The sequence below is a fragment of the Mirounga angustirostris genome, unplaced genomic scaffold (genome assembly GCF_029215605.1).
Source record: "Mirounga angustirostris isolate CCGP_5_RB_7025 unplaced genomic scaffold, mMirAng1.0.hap1 SCAF_15, whole genome shotgun sequence".
Lineage (NCBI taxonomy): Eukaryota > Metazoa > Chordata > Mammalia > Carnivora > Phocidae > Mirounga > Mirounga angustirostris.
The window spans coordinates 90992959-91016393 of NW_026991723.1; the positions used below are offsets into that span (position 1 = coordinate 90992959).

Sequence of the window (23435 nt, forward strand, 5' to 3'; positions counted from 1 at the left end):
CCTGAGAGGAGCTGGGCGCCCCAGGAGCTGTCACTTCCCCCCAGACACACACAGACACACACACACACACAGCTGACATCTGTCCGTCCATCCATCCGTCCCCGCACGCAGAGTCGAGGCTGCTGAATCAGCTCCGTCCCACAGTGGGGGCCGGGGGGTGACCACCCAGCCAGCCAGCCAGCAAGGCCCCACAAGGGGCAGCGTCCATGCAGCACCCAAGCTGGGGAGAGGCCTTCTCGGGCTGCCTCTCTCTCTGCAGGGGCCACGGGCCTTGCCAGAACCACCGCTCCCCAGATGTTAGCAAGGATCCAAAGCGCCCAGAGCGGAGCAGCACGTAGTAGGTGCTCAGTGAAGCCAGACGCTGGCCCCAGAGGGCTGCAGGGGGAGGGGGGACTCATCCCCTGTGCAGAAGCGGGAGGTCGGGCTGTAGAGGCAGCTGAGAGCCCACTGTGCCCCCCTCCCTCGTTCACTCCACAGCTACCGTGAGTGGGACCTGCTCCATGTGGGGTGCACGAGGGGGCATGCATGCCGAGCACGTCTGTGTCGTGACGAGTAAAGCTCAGCACAAGCATGTCTGCAGGTGGACAAGGACTCGGGGAAATGTATTTTGCAGTCCAAGCAGGGGGGGATAAGAGGTACACACGTCGTCCCTTCTGTGTTTAAATGCTGTTCCTTTTCATGAGACCACCGACGGCGTACCATAAATGCTCGGTTGAGCTCGGTGAGAAGGGAAGGGTATTGCTCAAGAACCCAGGAGGCTCCACCAGCCCCGGGAACTGGGGGGGGGGGGGGACCAGGGACGCCTCCCAGGCTCGGTCTGCAAGGAAGATGCCGGCTCCCTGGGTGGGGGGCAGGGCCGCAGAGGTCCCGCTTCTTGGAACACCCGTCCATGGGGTCTCAACCTGTCAGGAGCCCCGGTCTCTTCAGGGGCTTCACTCAATCAAATACTCATCCATGCCCCAAAAGGCCACATGTCATTTATGGCCCAGGCAGTAGGGATCCCACAGGGAGCCACCCCTCCGTGAAGAAGCCAGGGAGAGGTTCCGACTCCTGATGCCAACGCTGGGCAACCCGCCCCCACTCCCCTGCCTCCCTCGCGCAAGGGACGCCCTTTACGTGTGAAATCTCAGCTGTGCCTTCTGAAGTCACTTCTCTCCCAATTTCTGTTCCCACGCTGACTGCTGCCTACCCACGGGCTCCCCACGGGCTCCCACGGGCTCAGAGAGGCCGGCCGTGACCTCAGGAGGGAACTGTAGACGCTGCTCTCCATCCCGGGAAAATGAGCACGGGAACTCTCCCGAATCAGGACCTCATCTCCTCCCCTGCCCGGTCTTGTCACCCTGGCAGCCAATGAGGGCAGAAGGACACTGGACACGCACCTCCATTTGGTGCATAGCTTGCTGGGGACCGTGGACAAGTCTCTGCCCCCCTCAAAGCCTTGGTGAGCCTGACTGCAGTCCCTGGGGCTCGGGAAGATAGACCTCCGGGAGAGGGGGAGGGAGGGGTCCTGCAGCTTCGAAAGGGGTTTGAACGAGGCCCCCCCACACACCCGCTAGGAGGGCGACTACCGACCACACGGAACGCACGCGGGCAAGAGCTCCCGTGCAAAGGGGTGGAGCAGCTCCTGAAAACACTAACAACAGAATCACCGTAGGACCCAGCGATTCCACCTCTGGTATTTATCCAAAGAACTGACAAAGAGACGTATGCACAGCTGGTTCACGGCAGCCAGAGGTGGAAGCCGCCCAGCCATCAACGGACGACGGACAAACACAACGTGGTGCGGCCACACCGTGGAGTATCATTCAGCCTTAAAAAGGATGGAAATCCTGACACCGGCCACGACGTGGATGGGCCTGCAGGACGTGATGCTGAGCGGAAACAGCAAAAGGACGAGGTGCTGCAGGACCTGCTCCCACGAGGCTCTGGAAAAGTCAGGGTCACAGAAACACAAAGTAGAGCGGTGGATGCGGGGCTGGAGGGAGGGGCGCTTGGGGGGTCGTTTAGCGGGTGCACTTTCAGTTTTTCGGGATGAACAAGTTCTGGCGTCGGATGGTGGGGGACGGCTGCACCACCACGTGAACGCACCCAACGCCGCTCAACTGTGCCCTTAAAAACGCCTAAGACGGTAAACCTCCAGCTCTTTATTTCACCACAATAAAAAAACTGGATGGCTCGCCAGGACCCCCTCATCCCCCCGCCGCCGCGGGTCACTTGACCCAACCGGTCCCTCCCTGCCCCCGGCCCCACAGGAGGGTCTCGGGCTATCTCAGGAGCAGCAAAACCAGGCTGTGATGGACACTGGGGGCCTGGGGGCCTCAAAGTCACAGGGACACAGGCCTGCCTGGGACGGGAGTCCGGAAACTGCCCCATATTGTCTCTTCTTTTCATTCTTCCAATAACTGGACGTTACTTTCAGGATTTCTTAAAAAACCATCTCCACTCTGGAATGGCTTTTGGAGAAATGCGTCTTGTGAACGTATTAAAAACCCAGCCGGGCCAGCGCAGCATGCTTCTGAGGACGCAGCCTTCTCTTCTCTACCGGAGAAGCTGCACTTTCTGGAAATTCCAGCGGCTCCAGCACCAGGCCCAGGGCAGAGCACCGAGGGGGCACGGGGAGCAGGGAGCGGGGGCTCCATTGTCTGCCAGGAGCAGCTGGGCTCTCGCCCCTGAACTGAGGTCAGGAATGTTCGCAGCTGCAGACTCACCCTCCGCCCACAGTCAGGCGGGAGCCAAGCGGGGGAGGGAGGCTGCGGGGCGGGGGGGGGGGGCCTGGGGGCAGGGGCGAGCATGCCCCCAGCTGTCCCCACATGGGAAAGCTGAGCCAGAACTGGGCGTTTCAGCTGCAAGCAGCCAAGCTCCAGCCATGGCCCCACCTGCTCAGGATGCTCCAGGGAGGGCAGACAGCAGACGTGGCGGCTCACCTGCCCACGGCACCCAGGGCCCTGGAGCCCCTCTGGGCTGGGATGACCAGCACCAACCACCTCACCAAGTGGGGAAACTGAGGCCCCCCCGGGCCAGCTGCCTGCGGGGTCCGTCTGATTGTAACGGAAGGAAAGGTGCCAGGGACAGCACTCCAGGGGTAAAACTTTGCTCTTCATCTTTTCTCCCAAAATAGGAACAGCCTCTCCTAGATATAAGGGGGGGGGGGAGTCTGGATGGAATGAAACAAAAGCCCACATGTGCTCCAGCCCTAAAGCACCACTTACCACGTGAGGCCTTTCTGCCTTCCACACTCTTGACCCTGTATTTTTTGTTGTTACAAAACGGCCTGCTGGGGAAAACGCACAGCTCTGGGCCCCGGCATTTCCTCGCGGGCACGTGGCACCCCGCGCCGGGCGTCGGGGACCCTCCCCGGGCTGGGGTCACACACTGCAGCGACGCCCGGCCGCTGGGCCTTCGGGGTGTTCCCACAGTTTCACCATCACAGTCACACGACGGTGAGCGGCTCTGTCCTGCACAGGCCATTCCCACAGCTGAGCCCAAGGCTCCGTGTCCGCTACAGGGGGCATCCTGGTGGAGCGCCACCGTCCCTGACGGTCACAGCCCAGCGGCCTTGGGCAGAGACAGGCTCCACCAAGTGAGAGTGGCTGGGCGGACGAGCGCCCCGGGAAGCCCCCAGCACGGTCCCCCACCGTCCTGTGTTCGCTCACTCCTCCCTCACTCCACCATCCCCCCAACGGCCACCAGGCCCCACACGGTGCCAGGCATGAGGGCACCCCGAAGGACAGCGCACCCCTTTGCCCACCCCCCACGGGAAGAGACAGTTAAAGCCAGGCTCCCAGGCCGGGCCTGCAAGGTGCCCGCCCACCCGGGTGTTATTTTCAAGAGAAGGGGGGCGGCCGAGGGAAGTGAGAGTGCAGCGGAGCGGCTCGGGGTGGGGAGGACTGCACAGCCCGCCAGCTGCAGGGCCCCGGGGCGGCCCGGGGTGGGCCAGAGCGCGGGGACCCAGAGGCAAGCCCCCGCGGTCAGAGGCGCTGGTGGAGAAGGCAAGATGGAGACAGATGCCGGATCGTGGAGTCTCAAGCCACGGGACGCCGGGTGGGAGGGGCCGTGCCCCGGAGCCTTCGAGGCAGCACGGCCCTGCCAACAGCTGGAGGCACGTCCTTCCCAAGGGATGCTGCCCACTGCTCCAGAGGGAAGAGTGAGCCACGTAACCCAGCTGCGGGACACCAAACCCACCGCAGAGAGACGTGGTCTGCTCAGGCACACCATGTCGCTGGTGCTCAGGGAGGTCAGAGCTGCCCCTCCCAGGCCCAGGCTGAGCCAAGAAAGTTCTGGCCCGTGGGGGATTTCATCATCTGGCCGCTAAAATGCTAACCACGAGAGACTGAGCCTTACTTCCCCACCTCCCCGGGTCCCCGGAGAGGCCTCTCCACCTCTGAGCAAAGGCCAGGGTGGCCCAGGGGCTCAGGACGTGCAGCTGCTCACCCGGGAGGCTCGCTCAGGGAGCTGCACCCCAAACCCTGTCTCCACGTGACAGCACTGCCAACTACTTCCTCAAGCCAGGAAATCCAGCACGATCTGAGAGGAAAGGGGAAGCTAAGTGCATTCAGTTTCCTCCTCTCTAGGAGTCCGCTAACACCAACAGTCAGGGAGAACAGGGAGGTGGCCCTCAGCTAGGGCGAGGCTCTTTCCTCTCTCCAGACAGCTTACGACGTGGGACCTTCCGCCAGCCCAGGCCTGTGGCACTTTGTCAATCCAACTACAACACCCTCTGTTTAGTAAAGCAGTCCGCTCCCCAGGAAGAAGGCATCTCGGATTCAGAGAAACGGGGTCCAGATCCGGGTCCAGATTCAGGGTCCTAGACTCTGAAAAAGGGGTCCTAGACCCAGAGAGAAGGGGTCCCAGATCCAGGGTAAGGGGGTAGCTGCAGCTTCCTCACGGTCGCACGGAGCCGGGCCCCCCACCTTGCCAGGCCAGGGCGTGAAAAGCCCCCAGGGACAATACCAGCTGAGTAGGAGCAGAGCTGGGAGCACCAGGCAGGGGCGGTCATGGGGGGGAGGGGGTGCTTGAGCCACCCTGGAGGAGCCTAAGGTGGGGGAGGCAGGAGGCAGGTGCTCGGAGAAGGGGAGAGGTCACGAGGCTGGGCACCCCAGAGCAGCTCCAAGGCTGACCGCACGCAGATGCTTGCTCCAGGGAAGGCACATAAGCAGCCGGTTCCGCTCCATCGCCCACGCCCCCAGCAGACATCGCTAATCTATCTAAGGAGAGTGTGTCCCCCTCCATCGCCCACGCCCCCAGCAGACATTACTAATCTATCTAAGGAGAGTGTATCCCCCTCCATCGCCCACGCCCCCGGCAGACATCACTAATCTAAGGAGAGTGTGTCCCCCTCCATCGCCCATGCCCCTGGCAGACATCACTAATCTAAGGAGAGTGTGTCCCCTTCCATCGCCCATGCCCCCGGCAGACATCACTAATCTAAGGAGAGTGTGTCCCCCTCCATCGCCCATGCCCCCGGCAGACATCACTAATCTAAGGAGAGTGTGTCCCCCTCCATCGCCCATGCCCCTGGCAGACATCACTAATCTATCTAAGGAGAGTGTGTCCCCCTCCATCACCCACGCCCCCAGCAGACATTACTAATCTATCTAAGGAGAGTGTATCCCCCTCCATCGCCCACACCCCCGGCAGACATCACGAATCTAAGGAGAGTGTGTCCCCCTCCATCGCCCACACCCCCGGCAGACATCACGAATCTAAGGAGAGTGTGTCCCCCTCCACCGCCCATGCCCCTGGCAGACATCACTAATCTATCTAAGGAGAGTGTGTCCCCCTCCATCACCCACGCCCCCGGCAGACATCACTAATCTTATCTAAAGAGAGTGTCCCCCTCCATCACTGATGCCCCCGGCAGACATTACTAATCTATCTAAGGAGAGTGTGCCCCCCTCCATCACCCACGCCCCAGCAGATATTACTAATCCACGTGGCCACTGAGCAGCCACACAAAGGGCACCTCCCTGTCCTTCTCAGGGCAGCTTTTCAGGCAGGCTGGGCCCAGGACCAAATCTGGAACCTTCCACGGAGGGCTGAGGGTCAGTCTGTGCCCGAAAAGCCAAGGGCAGCAGAGGGGAAATGGGGTGCTCTGATGGAGAGTCCAGCTCCCCCGATGAGAGCCAGGGTGGAAGAAGGCTGGTGTCTGGGACCTCACAAAGTCTGGAACCCCCTGTCCGCTCTGGCCAGACCTCAGGAGACCTGGGATGGGAGTGCAGCCCCTTCCCCAGGCCCCACACTCAGGCAGGGCACAAAAACCATGTTCACTGCTGGGGGGAGGGGGGTCTACGCTGGAGCAGAGGCTCCAGAACTCATGGCTGGGCACAGAGAGATCACTGAAGAGCAAGGAAGCATCCCGGTCACCCCCCAGGGCCCAGGGGCTGGGTGGAGAGCTGCTCTGTCCCCCATAGTCACCGTCCCCCAGGGAACCTGGGCTGCCCAGGTGGGCCGCAGGTCGGAGTGGCCAGGAACGCCCGTCCAGGCCCCATCTCTCATCTCTCTCCAGGCATGGGCAGGAGAGGCCTCCACCCCGACCCTGCAAGGTTTGTAGGAACCAGAAACCCCACCGTCTCAGTGATGATTTTATCAACAAGGAGGAAACGGAGAGGCCCGTCTGGGATGAGTGCTGCTGGGTCAATTAATTCCTTGAACGGTTTTCTAGAAATCATTGTTTGTGATTTTTTTTTGTCTCCACTTCCATTCTTTGTTTACTAATTCGCCCTCTCGGCTTCAAGGTCACAGTGAAGGCTGGACCCACAGGCCAGGTGTTCCCCATACCTCCGGGCACCGTCCCGTCACCTGAGGTTCTTCCTGGTGGCTTCACGTGAAGCACAGCGAGCAGGGCAGACCCCACGGTCTGACACACCCCTCCTGTGAGGCCCCAAGACCCACGCTGATTTCAGAGCGGTCAGAACACGAAGCAAGTATCTACCTCCGCACACGTGAAATAACGTGGGCGGAAAGCCATGTGGCACAGACGTGGCAGTGACAAAGCAGGCTCCCAGGTGGTGAGGAAGATGACAGCCCCAGCTCTGTGGGGACGCGGCTATGCGCAGTGTCCTCCCTGTGACAAACAGACCAGTAAGCCTTCAGTACGTACCCATGAGCGTCTCTGTTCCCATCCACCCCAGCGCCTGCAGAGGGCACAAACCGCGAGGGGACAGGCCGTGACCCTCCAGGGTCCGAGGGCAGAGGGCAGAGCCCAGATCCCCCTCAAGGGACACCACACACAACCACGGTCCCCTTTCTCCTCCCAGCTGTGCACCACCTCCCAGCACAGGACCTGGCGGCTCTCAGAAGCAGAGGAAGGGGTGCGGGGCAGGGAACCCAGCCTGGGTCTCCGACTCCCACATGGTGTCTGGCAAGGGAGCCCCACGTTCTGACAGCCCGGGGCTCAGTCCTGGGGTCCGCCCCTGCCCGAACTCGGCCCTTGAGAATGAGACGCCAGGCAGCTGGCTCTCGTGCGGCCCCCGGGTCGCGGCAAATGCTCCTCGCTGAAAAAAAATCAACAAGGCTGGCAAGTTACCCTCCCCGGAACCTGCTGCAAGGTTGTTTCCTGATTAAAGCTTTACTAAATCAATAGCAATAAAGCAGTCCCAAAGAAATCAATCGAAGGCAAGGCCCTTTTTAAGAAAAACCACTCTTTCCACAGGAAAAAAACCTCTTAAAAATAACCCACACGACTATTTTGGGTTTTGCGGCATTCGTGCTGAGTCTCTGCAAAGGCCATCGTGTTACCTGGACATGAATCACACACGCGGGGGATGTATGCTTCCCCAGAGAGCCGGATTCCGACACGCCGGCCCCGTGCTTCCGAGTAACGAGAGCACCTGTTTACAGCCTGAATAAATGGCGCGCTCATGAAGGCAAAACTGTTAGCGTGCTCGAGAATATCGTGATCAGGGAAGGAGAGTCTGGAATGGAGTCCCATGCTAGCGGAAGGTGTTTCTCGCCGTGGCCGGGGGCCTGGCCCCGCAGGAGCCCGCAGAGTTTGGCCCACCGAGGCCGGGGCCAGCCCCTCACGCCCAGGTCCAGCCTGGACACTGATGTGGTCAGCCAAACAGAGACCGGAAAAAAAGCAGGAAACTCAAAGGCAGACAGAGAACACAACGGGGTGGGGCTGAAATGTCCCGCAACCCCCGGTCAGGGCAGATTCCAGACAGACCACTGGGAGAGCCGGGCCTTCCCCGGGCTGCTGGCCAACAGCAGACCTTGAGCCCCAAGGGCAAATCTGGATGAGCCCCACCAGCTCCCCCGCTGCCCGAGCCTGACATCGGGGCACCCTCCTCATTACCCCACATCGGGGTCACGACCAGCCCAGCCCCCACCTCCCCCAACACCCTGGAGCCCGGAGCTTCTCTCCCTTCCCCAGGCACAGGCCTGAACAGTTTTCCTGCTGGGGTGACCGCATCCGCCTCCTCCCCAGCCTCAGCCTCCGGGACTTCAGACTGTGGCCTCCAATCCACTCCCAGCACTGCAGCCAAGCAGAACCTCCTGAAGCCAAATCCAGGACATCGTGCTCTCCCCAACCCCCTCGGGTGACTGCCCGGCACCCCAGGCGAAGCCACCCACCAACCCACCACCCACTGCCCTGCCGCCCTGCAGCCTTGAAGGCCATGGCTCTGAGTTCCTCCAACCTCCCCCAGAGGTGACCGCTGCTCCCCTCGGGGGGCGCCCCAGACTCTGAGCTCCTGGAAGGAGTTGCCAGGCCACCCCCATCTTTCCCTTGCCCTGAGGCCCCACTGCTCAGGAAATGTTCCCTGGGAGCTGAATGGTCCACGTGAGCTGTGGGAGCTGTAGGAAGAGCCCCCAGGTGAAAGGCCTGGGAAGAGGAGACCCGACGGGCGGCAGGGCAGGAAGGTGCCCTCCCCCAGAATCCGGCTGCCAAGAAGACCACCACCCCTCCCACAGAAAGGCCTGGGGTCCCACTGCACCCCACAGTGACCGGTATGGAGACCAGTGCCTGCAGGTCCCCAAAGCATACATCACATGAAGTGGCAGCATCCGACATACAGGAGGGGGGACGGATTCCCAGGCTCACAGGTGAGCCCGCTGGGGTGTGGGCAGGGTGGGGGCGGGGGTCACTGCGAAGCGTGCCCAGGGGCGCACGAGGCCACGTCAGCAGTGGGGCAGGTCCAAGCTGCTCAGGCCCAGCCTGGCTTCTGACCCCACCACAACCGCCCTTCTTCGGCTGAAGAGGGGACACGGCCAGGGCAGCCCGGGGATAAGGGTCCCCTGGGCCCACGCAGGCTGCAAAGACAGGGGCTTCTCCCCTGAGCCCCAGCCAGGCTGAGCCACGCATATCAGCCACTGTCCTCAGGGGCCCGGCGGGGCAGGTACAAAGGCTCCAGCCTCCCGCACCCTGTCGCCCGCACGGTGGTCCGCGGTGCCAAGCGCCCCTCCACGCGTGGGGGCAGAGGGGCGGGAGTGGCTGGGGCCTAGGCCTCCTGCAGCAAACAGACTACTTCCCGAACACTCTTGTAATCTACAGCTCTGCTGCCCTGGAGCTAGCTGGCTAACAGATGTTCCATTTAAGAAGCTAAATTACCACGAAATACACCCAAAGAGATGGCAGGCCAATTTCTCCCAAGGTTTATTTGCATGAGGAGGGGGTGGTATGTGAACATTCTATCTTCTCTTTTTTGAGAAAAAAAAAAAAAAAATTTACTACACACACGGGTTAAGAGAAAAAAGAGAGTGGCTGCCAGCATGTGAATTACTGAGGGAGGGTGTCGATGGCACCCCACGGCTCGCACAACTCAGGAGCCCAAGGGTGCCACGTGGGACAGGATGCTGGGGCCACAGGTGCGTGGGCGGCCGGGAGTTTGACCCCGCCTCCATCCCCTACCGGTGAACTCGGACCAGCTCCTGTGGTCCCCAAACCTCACCCTCCAAGGCTCTCAAATGGCTGCCGATGGCCCCTACTCTCCCGGGGCTGCCCTCTGCCGGGGCCAGGTCCATGACCGCCAAGCACCTCCAGTACTGTGACTAATTACCACCACCACGCATCGTGGGGCAGCCCGGGAGTGGCCCAGACCAGGCACAGCATGGCAGGTGACACCATTGTACCCAAGGAACGCTGGAAGGGGCTGAGCACTCCAGCTGGATCCCCAGCCCACCACCCAGAGGCAGCCCGGGCGCTAGCCTGCACGTCCCCGGGGCCACCAGACGGCAAAGCAGCAGAAAGGTTGAGGACCGGAGCTGCTCCGCTGAGCCCCCAGGCCAGGGCCTTTCCCACCCTGCAGGACACAACCACCACCACCAGCCGGAGGCTCAGGCAGGAGGGAGGGCGGGGGACAGGGACCCCAGAGCTGGTCCAGAGTGTGGTGCCTGGCATGAACAGAACCAGCTGGCCAGGGGGCAGCCAGGGGTCCCCCTAAAAAGACAGGGTGGAGGGCGCCTGGGTGGCTCAATCATTAAGTGTCTACCTTCGGCTCAGGTCATGATCCCCGGGTCCTGGGATCGAGCCCCACATCGGGCTCCCTGCTCCGCGGGAAGCCCGCTTCTCCCTCTCCCACTCCCCCTGCTTGTGTTCCCTCTCTTGCTGTCTCTCTCTCTCTCTCAAATAAATAAATAAAATCTTACAAAAAAAAAAAAGAAGAAGAAGAAGACAGGGTGGACAGAGCTCTGCAGGCAAAACCCCAGAGCCCTCAGACACCTCCAGGACAGTCCCAAACCCCCACCCCCGGAGGCGGAGGGCATCACCCAGACTTTTCTGGGTCGCAGCCAGACACGGAGGGGGAGCCTCTGGCCGGACAGTGCAGTGCAGATGGCAGACCGCACCTGGCCTCCTGCCCCCGACGTCCACTCGGGTTCGTCCACACCTGCACCTGGTTCCAGAAACGAGCCCCAGAAATGTGGCCATGCTTCCGAACCCACTGCGGGAACACATGCACCCACCCGAGCTGCCTGCAGAAGGCGAGGTTTGCAGCCTGGGTTTACTGGCTTGGTCGTTCGCTCCCAGACAAGGCGTCTGGCCCCTGCGGCTCCCGCTGACGAGACCGTCGGGAAGCCCCCTGCCCCACATGGCCCGCGTCGGCAGGGACATCAGCGGGAGCGGCCGCAGGGAGGACTCCAGGAGCGAGTCCTCCCACGGCCACCGACATGGGGAAACCGATTCTCCCAAAGACACAGAGAAAACCCACATCCCTACTGAACGCCAAGGCCTCCCCTGCGTGTGCTTCCAGGACACCATCATGGCCCCAGGGCCGCTGGGCTACCGCAAGGGGTCGAGAAAACGCCCCTCCTTTACCAAGTGGCAGGAGGCCCGGGACTGGTGAGCCAGAGCACAGACGCCCGCATCAGCCGTAGGGCAGCTTCCCGCAAGAGAGATGACACGCACACAGATCCCGCACCCCCGGACTGACGCCCAGACCGCGGGACCCCTTCAGATGCCCCAGGAGCCTTCCTTCCATCCACCCTGGAGGCACCTAGAAATGATGGTCCCATTTTACGGGGAGGGGGGGCAGGCAACTGAGCCCCGACTCCTCACATGCTCCCTGGACCCATCTTCCTTCACCCCAGCTCTCCTGGGTCACCCTGTTTAAGGCACGGAGTCAAGAGCCTGGAGCAGAGACAGCCGTTCCCTGGCTCCTCACTCCTGGACAGGGAAGTCTTGAGAAATGCCTGCCTCAGTGCCCTGAGTCCTGCAGCAGCAAGGACCCAGGGCAAGAAGGGACCCAAGAAACGTGTCACGTGGATGGCCACGAGGGGCTGACTCACCCACCAGGCACCGCGGGCCAGCACTTTTCGGGACCCAAATGCATGTGAGGTCAAAGACAATATTTAAATATATACTATTAGTATTCTGACCCTTACACCAACCCAGGCATAAAAGTAGGACTTTTAACATCTCTTAAGGAAGAGGGAGGCCACGGGCGAAGGCGTGCAGGGCCCCAAAGAGTCACATGGTGGCCCTAAGGGCCCCTGCCACGGCCAGCGCGGGTTCCAGGCACTCACCCCACCACACACCTGCTCAAATTCCTCCCAGCCCCACAAGGGGGCTGCTGTTTTTGTGGGGTCAAAGACCATAACAAAATTTACAATCAGCGACACTGTTCAATCGCCGTGTTGTGCAACCACCACCCCGATCTGGATCCAGAGCTTTGTCATAACCCCAAACACAAGGCCATACCCAAGAGCAGCCAGTCCCGGTTCCCTCCCCCCAGCCCACCTTCCGTCTGTGCTGGACGTGCGCATGAATGGAATCACGCCATCCTCCCCGACCCTCACCCTCTGGCATCTGGCTTCCCTCACAGGGCACCATGTCTCCGAGGCTCATCCGCACTGCAACCCCTGTCGGTCAGGGCTCATTCCTCCTAGTGGCCGATCTTACTTCATCGTCAGGACAGACCCCCCTCTACCTAGTCATCCACTGAGGAGAATGCTATTTTTTATCCCCATCCTACAGAGGGGGAAACTGAGACCCCACGACAGTGAAGCTCGAGGGCCCACTCTGGTCAGTAGCAAAGCCAGGACACCAGCCCTGAGCTCTCGAGGGAGGGGGAGCCCAGCCCCCTCTGCAGCCGGGAACACAGAGGCCCAGGGGAGGCAGCCATGTGGCAAGTCCCGGGGAGCCAGGTCACACCCCGATGCCCAGCCTCAAGCCTGCTTCCTCTGAGCTCCGGGGTGAAAACAAATTAAACCGAATGGTTCAGAGTCAGTTCTCGTGTGAAGCCCGTCATCTGCAGAGGAAAACAGCTCAGATCTGAAGAGTCTCATCCCTCACTGAAATGACTTCGTGATGCTCACTCCAGTCCCTGCAGACAGATGAGCTGGGGGCTGGGGGAGCAGAGCCCAGATGCCCATCTCGGGTGTGGAGGGGTAAATTAAGAGTGGGAGGAGCTGAGGGGCAAGGGAGGGAAGGTCTCAGGATGTGGCTGCCATGAGCACGAGGAACCAGAACCTTCTGCCACGCCAGGGGCCTGACACAGGTTACAAACAGACTAAAGCTTCCCTAGGTGTCCTGTGCGCCCGGGACATGTGGTGACGGCCCCAGGAACCAGACACCCCCTTGTACAGTTAAAAGCTGGGACGGTCCATGCTCCAGCCATGACCACTGTCACCAGGGCACCTCCCCATTCCTGGGGGACACGGAGGCCTCCTGGCACACAGCCCGCCACCCCCAGGTGCCAAAGCTCACAGGAACACTGCCACGAACCACAGCCTGGCCCGGCGGGGAAGACAAGCCAGACGTGGAGCTCTGGCGTGAGAAAGGCCAGGGCAGGTGGGGCCCCGCTCTCTGAGCTGCGGGGACCCTGGCAGGTGGCTTAGCCCTTACACCTCTGCAGAGGCCCCCTCTCCCTGGGGCCACTGGTTGCCACGTGCTCAGCATGGTGCCTACATCACCTGCCCCCGGCAACATCCTATGTCTAGGGGACAACTATGACGATCAAGCAAATACCGGTGCAAACTGGAAACGTGTGTCCCTGGGAAAGGAAGGTGCGCTCAGGGAGAGCAAGCAGAAACAGGGCTGGGGCGGGGGAGGCACGGGAGCAGGCAGACGCCCGGAACCCAAAGCTGCCCACCTGCCCAGGGACTCCCGGTGACGCCCTCAGGCACCCACCCTGCCACCTTCCACATCTCAGGGACGCACCTGTCATGCCGTGGGGGAGACACGCACGCATCGGGGTGGGCTGGGAGGCAGACAGCGGAAGACAGGCAGGCGCGCCCTCCCCGCACAGATGGCGGCATGGGCTGGGGGGGGCGGCTGGGGGGCCCCACTCCTGTAAAGACCTGGAGGCTGAAGAGCCCAGCGGACAGACGGGAGGACAGGCGGCAGGCCCTCGACAGAGACCATATATGCACGCTGCTTGTGAGGCCCGAAGGTCAAAACACAAGCCAACAAAAGTATTCCTGGCCTCAAGCTTAAGGTGACTCAGGGCAGACAAGCAGGTGTGTTGAAAATGATTATTTTAATCCTTCCATAAACTCTACAGAGGCGGGCACATGAAGCCCACGGCTCAGGGCACCAAGGCAGGCATTTCTCGAGACTTCCCTGACCAGGAGGCGCCACCACCCAGGTCCCGCGGCAGTTCAAGCCCAGCCCCGCCTCCCTCGGTGGTCATGGGTTTGTTATTCTTGTTTATCTTTTGGATTCAGAAACCAAAACAGAGCAGCTACAGGATGCTGGCAGAGAGTGCCGTGAGAGCACAGAGGTCCAGGGGCCCTTCCGGGCTGCCCCGGGGCTCATCCTGGCCTGAGCAGGGCAGGCCTTGTCCAGGCAGTGGACAGGGACTCGTCCCATGAAGTTGGGGGCGGGGGGCGGCTCCCGAGCCCCACGGCGCAGGCACTGTGCAGGGGTTGGAGCGTCCACTCCCAGGCACCAGACCTCTCTCCCAGTCATGTTGAGGGGCCGCTGTCACCTCCCCAGGAAGCCCCCCTCGCAGGCCTGCTCGATTCCTCCGCATCGAAAGTGCCATGCTGTTTCTTCGTGAATCCCCCTCCTGGAGGTCAGGGACACAAAGTCAGGGGTCTCTGCCGCTCTTGCCCAGTGCCCATGAGCAGGTGACAGTGAATGGGAAGCGAGCTGATGACAGAGTGAGCCCCCTCCCAGCGACGGGCAGCAGGTGGAGGGGACGGGCCCACCCTGGGCCATCTGTGGGTTCAGGCACTGTGCAGCCCCCAGCCTCCCCACCCACCAGGACCAAGGGCTGTTTTGCAGGTTGGCAAGAGGCCCCAACCTCCACGTGGCTGTGTGACCTCAGGCAGCCCCCTCGGCCTCTCGGTTCCCCACCCAACCAGGTGTCTCACAGAGCCTCCTAACTAAGGCACAGGGGAGGGGCTGGGGCTGGGCAGCCAGGGAACCAACCTTCCCAGGACAAGACACTGCGGGCAGCAATGATCTGGAAGACCTGGGGGGCCTGTCTCTGCAGCAACCACCCATCTCCTCCCTTCAGTTACCTAAGGGCATCCAGTTTTCAAGGCCAGCTCAAATGCTACCTTCTCCATGCAGCCCTCCACAGTCCCTGCCCTCAGGGATCCAAATACCTGCATCTGATAAGGAATAACACAGCCCCAGAAGATGTGACAGCAAATCCTGCGTCTGTCCCCACCTCCTGCACCATCCAGCACAAGAGCTCCTGGGGAGGAAGCAGCAGAGAGGGCCTGAGACCCCTCCAGCAGGCGCCCAAAGTCACCCGCAGAGAGAGGGGCAGGGCTGCTGTCCGATCCTGGGTCCTGCACTCCTTGGCCAAGGATCCTCCATTTTTCTCCACATCACCCAGCCACCACCTGCCTCCGGGGCTAAAGGGTAAGTGAAGAGTGGGAGGGGCTTGGGGGCAGGGAAGGAGGGAGGGTCCAACTCCGGGGGCGCTGGCCGCCCACCCTCTCTTAACCACCATGTGGCTCTCCTGCAGCTGGGCGGCCAGAGGCGAGGTGGGGCCAGCTGGCCAGGGAAGGCGGCTGCCCCAGCCAGCAGGAGCAAGCTGGCCACCCGGGCCTGGGGAGGGGCGCAGTGTTCCGGAGACTTACGGGGCCAGGTGCGAGGCAGGGGCAGTGCCAGGCCCGCATTTTCCTGCCAAATGCCCCCAGCAGCCTGCAAGGTGGCCACGGGCACCCTCTTCGCAGACGAGGAGACCAAGGCTCAGTCAGGCCCGCGACCCCGCCCCACTAAGGCTCCCACTACAGCCCAGTGGCCGATGGCGGCGGACCCCTCCACTGCCATCCCAGACGGCAGCAAATGTCCGTGTTGTTCCAGACATCGGGGGCTCAGCCCCGGGGGGTCCCTGCTGCCTCCCCTATGAGCTGGGGCTGAGGGCAGAGCCCCACCACAACCCCTCCGTGGATGAGACAAGGTCCTGGCCCCAAGCACTTAGCCCAAATTCTGCAAATTCTGGCACAAGGTGGAGAGAGCTTTGCCTTGCTGAGCGCGTCCTGTTGGAGGAGCTGGCGCCAAGGGCCCTGGATACAAATGGACACGTAAGGGCAAACCCTGGGAGGGCGGGGACAGGGACCAGGGCTCCTGCACAGGCCCCAGGACAGGCCCCTAGCCTCGCAGGCAAGCCCCACTGCCTGCTTTTGTACTGGCTACAAGCTAAGGAAGGTTTCCACGGTTTTAAACGGTTGGGGGAAAGAAAAGAATAATATTTCGTGACACATGAAAATGATATGAAATTCAAATTTCATTCTCCATAAAGTTTACTGGCACACAGCCACACTTACTCATTTCCAGATCAGCCACGACTGCCTTCACACCAGGAGGGCAGAGTTGAATGGTTACGACAGAGCCTGTCTGGCCCACAAGGCCTAAAATATTTACCGTCTGGCCCTCGACACAAGACAAGCACCAACCCCTGCTCTGGGAGCAGGGTGCTGGTGGTCGACTGGGGCACTGGGTCAGAGAGGCGTGGATTCAAGGGGCAGTCAGGAAGGAGGTCCACCTGGCAGGGCCTCAGCCATGGGGCTGCCGGACTCGGGTCTGGGCCTCTGCCTAAACCTGGGCCCCACCACACCAGCCCCGACAGCGCTGCCCGTCCCGGACATCCCACCCCTCGAAGCCACAGACACATACATGGCCTGGACACAGGGCCACGAGGAAGGGGCTGGAGGGCATCATGCTGCCGACCGCCACGAGCAGGACCCACTGCAATTCTGGGAAGGACGACAGAGTCCCTCTCCAGGGAGGGGACCCCCTTGGCCACCCTATCCTCATGCAAGAAAGAGCTCGAACGAGGCACTGGGGTGGGGGCTCCCCGTGGCTACACATCCCTGTCAGGCCTCCGGCAAGGCTGCTGCCTACAGACTTGGCCCCAAGCTCAGTGGAGCCGCCCATTCTCTGCACAGAGACACCCATGCCCAGGGCGCAGACGGCCTCCCCACCGAATGCACGGCACGCTTCCAGGTTCCATCCCAGCCACAAACAATCCACTGTCCACCACTGCCAAGCGGTGCCTTCCCATGACCTGGGCAGATGATGCCCATGGGCCTTGTCTGCAGATTTCACACCCAAGCCTCAGGACCCCACTCCACACAGCCCTGGGCCCCTCCTAGCCAGTCAGGCCCGCGCTAAACATGGGATCCCAGCACATTGGCCTCTGCCCCCAGCCCTGCCCCCCGGGGTGCTGCTACCTCGACCCACTCAGAGCCATAACCCCTGCCACATGGGAAAGCCAGGGTTGGGGAAATCCGCATTTCTCCACTTGTCACTATCACCCCCCCAAGGAGCCTTTTCTGGTGCTTTTCATAATCGACCTCCCATAGGAAGTCTCAACACCACAGAGCTACCGTGTATCTGTTTTGTACTCTATGTGCATCTGAGCTTTATACATAAAAAGAACATGATTTCTTCACCTCCAAAGATCTGATTTCCACCACCCTGGAGGCCATATCACCCCTGCGGAGAAGGCAAGGGTTCATTAAAATGTATCATTAAAATTAATGTTATGCATTTCTTTTTACTTTTTTAATAGGATCACCAGAAGTTTTGAAAGACAGACGCAACTCACGTGTTTCTACTTGGCAGCGGTGATACAGATGGAAAACAAAGACAAACGCGCACACGGCACGTCCATCTACACCGTGCCTGCACACACACACACACACACACACACAGAGCCAGCTCCCACCTCGGAGAGCACCTGGGAGCAGGGACAGCCTGCAGCAGTGAGCACACCAGCACCCAGATCTGGGCTTCTAAACACCCCTCTTCACGATGGAACCAGAGCTCCTCGGAAACACGGCTGACTCCTGAGCTGGGACAAAGAATAATACCAAAGGAGTCTGGACATCTCACTCCAGAAAGGAGGGCAGTGCTCAGAAAATGCTGAGGACACAGGGCACCTGGGTGGCTCAGTCGGTTGGGCATCTGACTCTCGATTTCGGCTCAGGTCATGATCTCACGGTCATAAGATCGAGCCCTGCATCTGGCTCTGTGCTCAGCAAGGAAGTCTGCTTGTCCCTCTCCCTCTGTTCTTCCCCCATCTCTCTCTAATAAGTAAATAAAATCTTTTTAAAAAAAAACAAAGAAAGAAAATGCTGGGAACACGTCAAAAAGATGCACAGCAACCGGCTTGAAACAGTTCTCTGGGTCGAACCCGAGACAACGTGAGCATGGAAATAAATGACAGTAACAGATTATAATCCAGGGAATAAAAGAGAAAACCATGATGCAAACTGGCAGAAAGAGAGAGAGGAAGGAAAAACCGGAGGTGCACCTTGTCCCAAGTCCCTCGGAGAGAAGAGCCGTGAACGACGGGGGACAGAGCGACATCACGGAGAGGACCGGCAGACACCGCCTGGGAGGGCCGCATCCCAGCAACGGGACAAGGCTAAGCCACCTGCTGCCTGCAGGACAGGAGCAGGAGCGGGAGGCATCGAGCCTGGTCCCCCAACACGCACACAACCCGAATCTAATCCCGAAGGGACGCGCAGAGACCCAACAGCGGGATGTTCTTCAACAGAGGGCGCCTGGAACCTGCAGGGTGTCGAGGTCATGAACACCACGGGAAGGCTGCGGAGCCGCGATGGACCGAGGAAGAGCACAGACAGCACCCCTCAGGTTCCCCTTCTGCTGAACCGGCATTTCCGGGGACACCCATTGAGGCGTGAGTGGGACACCCGTGGGACGGGGCTGAGAGGCTGAGCTGCGCTCACTGAGGACAATGCCCTTGTTTTGCGGGCGACGCACTGAAAAGTTTGGGGGGAGGGCACCAAATTTCCCACTCACCTCCACTGGGGTGAGAAAAACCTATGTGTGCACATGGAGTTCTTACGAAAGTCCGATATATTTTCAAATTTGGAAAAGGACAAGAGATTTCCTGTTTCCACGGGAGCGAGGGTTCCTCGGTTCTGCCCTCTGCCCTGGTGTCGCACGCTTCAGCCTCAGGGTCCAGGCCCGGGCCGCCTGCGCTCGGGACCCCCGGACACCTGCGGGCCACCTGCAGGCCACTTCTGCGGCCCCAGGCATCTGGACCACACCACCGTGCACCCTCGCTCTCCTGGAAGCTTCATGAGAGCAGGACCCGGCCCAGGCAGCCTCCAGGCCCTCGCCAACCACAAAGCCGGCCTCAGAATGAAGGAACACACGGGAGTCCGCAGGCCCCCGAGATGACATCCTGGAGGAGAGGCTCAGCCCAGTCCCCCTTCCAGACTGGGCTTTGCAGAGTGAACAGCAAGAGCGTGGCCCCCACGTGCTGGGTGGAGTGAAAGCGCGGCAAGTTCAGGGTTAGCGACACACCCCTGGTACACTGGGGGCCGCGGCCAAGCTCACCACGCTGCAGGATGAGAGTGCAATCAGAGGAGGCTTCCTAGAGGAGGGGCCTCTAGACTAGCTCCTCCAGGAATAACCAAGCGAAGAGAAGGGAGGTCTACCAGCAAGGGCAAGGCTCCTAATGGATGCTGACGGCCAAAGTACGGAAGTGGGGAGCGACAGGCCTGAGGCAGGGACGGGAGGTGTGCGCAGGGGAGTAACCCCGGTGGGCCCCGGGTGCCAGGCTTCCCAATCTGTTCTCCGGGGAGGAGGCCTGCCAGGGTGCTGTGGGCAAGAGGCTGGGCGGGTGGTGCCCTACAGGTTCAAACTGCAGATGGAACCCGGGGCCGTCTGCTGGCGTCAGCAACCTCACGACCTCCACAGCTAAAGCCACTCCAGACACACGTGATCTCTTGTTAGGATCAGCAGATTGTGGCCATACCTAATTAGTTTAATTAAACCCAAGGTGGCTTCCGGGCATTTTGGATTAACAAAAAAATTAAAGCACGGCCTGCCAGCTCCAGGACGGCATGACAAAGGGGCCGCTCGGCTCTCTCTGTGAACACCTCCTAGCTTCCGGCTCGGTACACAGCAGATGCCCCGTAAGTACACATGCTCTTATGCTCCTTTGGGGCCAATTACCCAGCTGAGGTCAACTCGGAGTGGAGGGACATTCCAAATGCTATCCTCTGAAAACAGGATGTCACCATGAGAAGCCAGCATGGCCTTCTGGAACGAGCGGACAACATGGAGGCCTCTGAGCTGGACGGGCCTCCGGCACTCCAGGACCGCACGGAGGTGGGAAGGCCCCACAGACTGGACTCGACAGCAAAGTAGCCAGATCCCCACAGAAAACAGGCACCCATCCCACACCCCATCCACCCCGAGGAAGCAGACACGCGGCAGGAGCATCCGTCCGAGAGTCAGCCAGACAGCTTAAGGGAGGCTTGCAGAATCGAATGAGTTTCGGCAATCCTACGAGGGACACCTAAGCTTGTGATTTAGTTTCGCCTCTTCCAATCTGTGTCACCAGACGGAAGTCCCTGGATCTCTCTGAGCTTTAGCAGCCTCATCTATAAAACGGGGATGGCACAGCCTCCCCAGGATCATGCCTCGCCCAGGGCAGGACAAGGAAGAAAGGGAAGCTTGGACTCTTCTTGTGATCCAAGCACCGTGGGCCAACAGGACATCTTCCCTGCCCCGCTCTAGGGATGGTGAGCTTCCCAAATAACAAAGAGCAGCCACACAGCGAGGCCCCCCAGGCTCCCTCCCAAACCCTGCACAGCCATACCTGGTACAGAGAATTGTTTCTTTAACTGTGAATACACAGAGGGAGCCAAGGGATAGACCCGGTGAATGCAAGTTCACAGAGCACCTGCAGCCATCCTGCACCAGCGACGGACACACGAAGATGGGGTGACCCACCCCACCCCCACAAGGTGACCGGTGGGCTGAGGCCAGGGAGACCAGCCCTCAGCCAAGACAATGATCCCCGCCAGTGTCCAGATAACCATCCTAAAGTCACTAACGTCAACTCCGCACTGCGCGGAGAACGTTCCCTGCCTTAAACTCACGCAATCCTCAGAAGGCGGCTCTAAGGCGCCTACTATTGCTGTTCCCATTAAACAGTTAGGGAAACTGAGGGCCCAGGGGTGGTCACCCACCTGAAAGACGACAGTGCCAGGCTTCGATCAGCACACACGCACGAAGACACACAGACACTCGCCCGTCCGGTTCTCCCTAGCACCGAGTCCCCCTGGATACCCCTTCACCCAGGCTGGGACACGGAGCGCTCCAAGGGACTGTGGTGCTGTCAGTGTTGCTGCCCCATGGACGCCTCCAGGGACCCCAGGATGTCCCAGCACTTCCAGCACGGCGGCTGAGCCAAGCCACCTGCCACAGCCGGAGCGCCCCCTCTTCCCCCACCCTGCCCAAACCCCAGCTGGAAAAGGGCAGCTCCGGGACCCCGAGGCCAGCCAGGCCCAGCGTCTGTGGTGTGGACCCACCCACCCCGGGCTGCGTCCCGTGCCCCAGCCTCCCTGCCAATCAGCCAGGAAACCGGCCAGGAGCCAGCAAGCCTGGGCAGCCCCTGTGGATGACAGCCAAAGGCAGACACTCCCGCCCATGGCCAACTCTGCCCTCAGCAACCCTTCCTGCTCTCAGTTTCTCCAGCCCAGCCCCCACCCCCACCCCCACCCCCAGGGGAGGACGGAGGTGAGGAACGGGTTTATGAAAGTACTCTGCAGCAGGGCGCCAGGCCCCAGGGACTGCGAGTTAGTTGGCATGAGAGAACCTAAGGACAGCGCCTAAGGGGAGCCCTGAGACCGCATGCCTGCACCCCCGGGGCTCCCTCAATAGGCTGCCTGCCTCCGTGGTCCTGGGGTGTTATCGCTGAGTGGGAGGGCAGCCCCCCTACCCTCTCAGGGCTCCTCTTTGTCATCAGCCACCCCCCTTCCTCCCTGGAGGAGGGGGTGCTCTCATCTCCTTGGAAACGCAATCACAGCCAAAGGGCAGAGGCCATGCAGCCCAGCCTGGAAAAGCCGTGACTCACTCCATCCCTCCTTCTCCCTAGCCGGCTTTCCGATGTCACACACGCATGGCCGTTGTCCACGCGGACTCGCCGTGGGCCACAGAGGAAGGGGCTATGGGGCTCACAGGAAGGTCGATCCTGGACAGTGCTGGCCAGACTCAGGCTGGCCCCTGGGGCCCCTTGAGCGCCCAGGACCCCTTCAGATGGAGCTGGGGGTGGGCGTTCTGTGACTCCAGGAGGGCAGGACCGGAGCTTCGTTCTGCTCAAGTCTCAGCCAAGTTCCCTTTAAGGGGCCAAGAAAAGCAGCTCCTGCCGGCCGCGCAGACATTTTCCTGCCGGCCGGCCGCGACAAAGGCCACACTTGAGGGTGCTGGCGAGGCGACGGGGGCTCCGGCTCGCACCCAGCTGCGCGGCCCCGTCCAAGAGGAGGCGGCGACCCGAGCCCACCCGCTCCCTCGGGCCCCTCCGCCTCCGCTCCTCGCGACTCCTCCGGCCGCGCCCCGCCGTCCTCCACTGTCCCGCCACCAGGCGCGAAGCCGGAGGACGCGACGCCCGACGAGGCCCCCGGGCGTGGCGGGCTCCCCGGGGCCGGGAGGGACGCGGGGAGGGGGCGGCTTCGAGGCTCCCCGCACCCCGGCGCCACAGACGGCCCGGGGCGCGCCCCGGGCTGGGGGGACTTTGGTCAACTTCGCGCCTCCGGGGCGCACCGCTCTCTCCCCGCGACCGCCCGCGCGCCGGGACCCTCACCTGGGACATCTGCGGCCGGAAGTTGATGTCCTTGAGGTCGATGGAGCCGGGGGCGAGGTTGTGCAGCAGCTGACACAGGAGGACGCCGTCGCGCAGCGCCTGCGCCAGGTCGAACACCGCCGCCGAGGGCCACACGACCCGGTGGTTGGGCGGCAGGACCTTGCAGTCGATGAGCCAGCGGCCGCACTGCCGCCACTGCTCCATGGCGCCCGCGGCGGCCGCGCCGCCGGCCCGCTCAGGGCAGCGCTCGGGCCGGAGTGCGGCGGCCGCGGGGCATCCCGCCCGCCCGCGCGGGGCTCGGTGGCCGGGGCGGGGCTTCGCGCGGGCGGCCCGGGGTCCCCGCCGCGCCGCCGCGCGTCCCCCCCCTCCTCCTCCCGCTCCGGCTCCGGCTCCGGCTCCGGCTCCTCGCCCACGTGCGGCCGCGGGGTGGGCGCCGCGCAGCGCGCGGGACCCCTCACACACACGGGCGCCCCCGGGCCCCGGGCCGGGCTCCGCGCCGCGCGCCGCCGCCGCGCCCCGCTCTCCGCCCCTGCGGGCGCCGCATGCTGCGCTCGGGGCGCCCCGCGGCCGCCGCCGCTCCTGCCCCGCCCGAGACAAAGGGCCGGCGGGTCGCTCGCTCCGCGCGCCCGGGGCCTGGGCAGCCCTGGCCGCCGCCGCTTTGTTCGCCCCGCCCGCGGGCTCCGCGCTCGGCGCCGGGCGCTCGGACTCGGCAGCGCGGCGGCCCTGGGGTTGCGGGGGCGCGGGGGCGCGGGGGGCGCGGGGGCGCGGCCACGGGCGGGGCGGGGGCGGGGCCGGCGCGCGGGCCTGGCGCCGCCCCCGCCCCCCACTTCCTGCCCCGCCGCCCGCCGAAGTTGCGGAGGGCGGGGGCTGCGGCGCCGCCCGGGGCCCGCCCACTCCGCCCGCGGGGCGCCCGGACTTTTGAGGAGCTCTGCGCGGGGGGCGAGCGACCTCGCCGGTGGAGGGAGGGCCGGT

General features: G+C 62.2%; 1 protein-coding gene across 4 annotated transcripts in view; it reads right to left on the reverse strand.

Moving 5' to 3' along the window:
* VAV2 (vav guanine nucleotide exchange factor 2) overlaps positions 1-23179 on the reverse strand; it is a 171723-nt gene extending 148544 nt beyond the window's left edge. For 2 of the 4 annotated variants that reach the window (XM_064579525.1, XM_064579527.1), the window contains exon 1: positions 22464-23177. In XM_064579525.1, the coding sequence (XP_064435595.1) occupies positions 22464-22667 (204 nt within the window). In that variant the 5' untranslated portion in view covers positions 22668-23177. Of the gene's footprint in view, positions 1-22463 lie in introns of all 4 variants that reach the window. The other 2 variants (XR_010407732.1, XM_064579524.1) reach the window with 2 other exon arrangements.
* Positions 23180-23435: the final 256 nt, after the last annotated feature.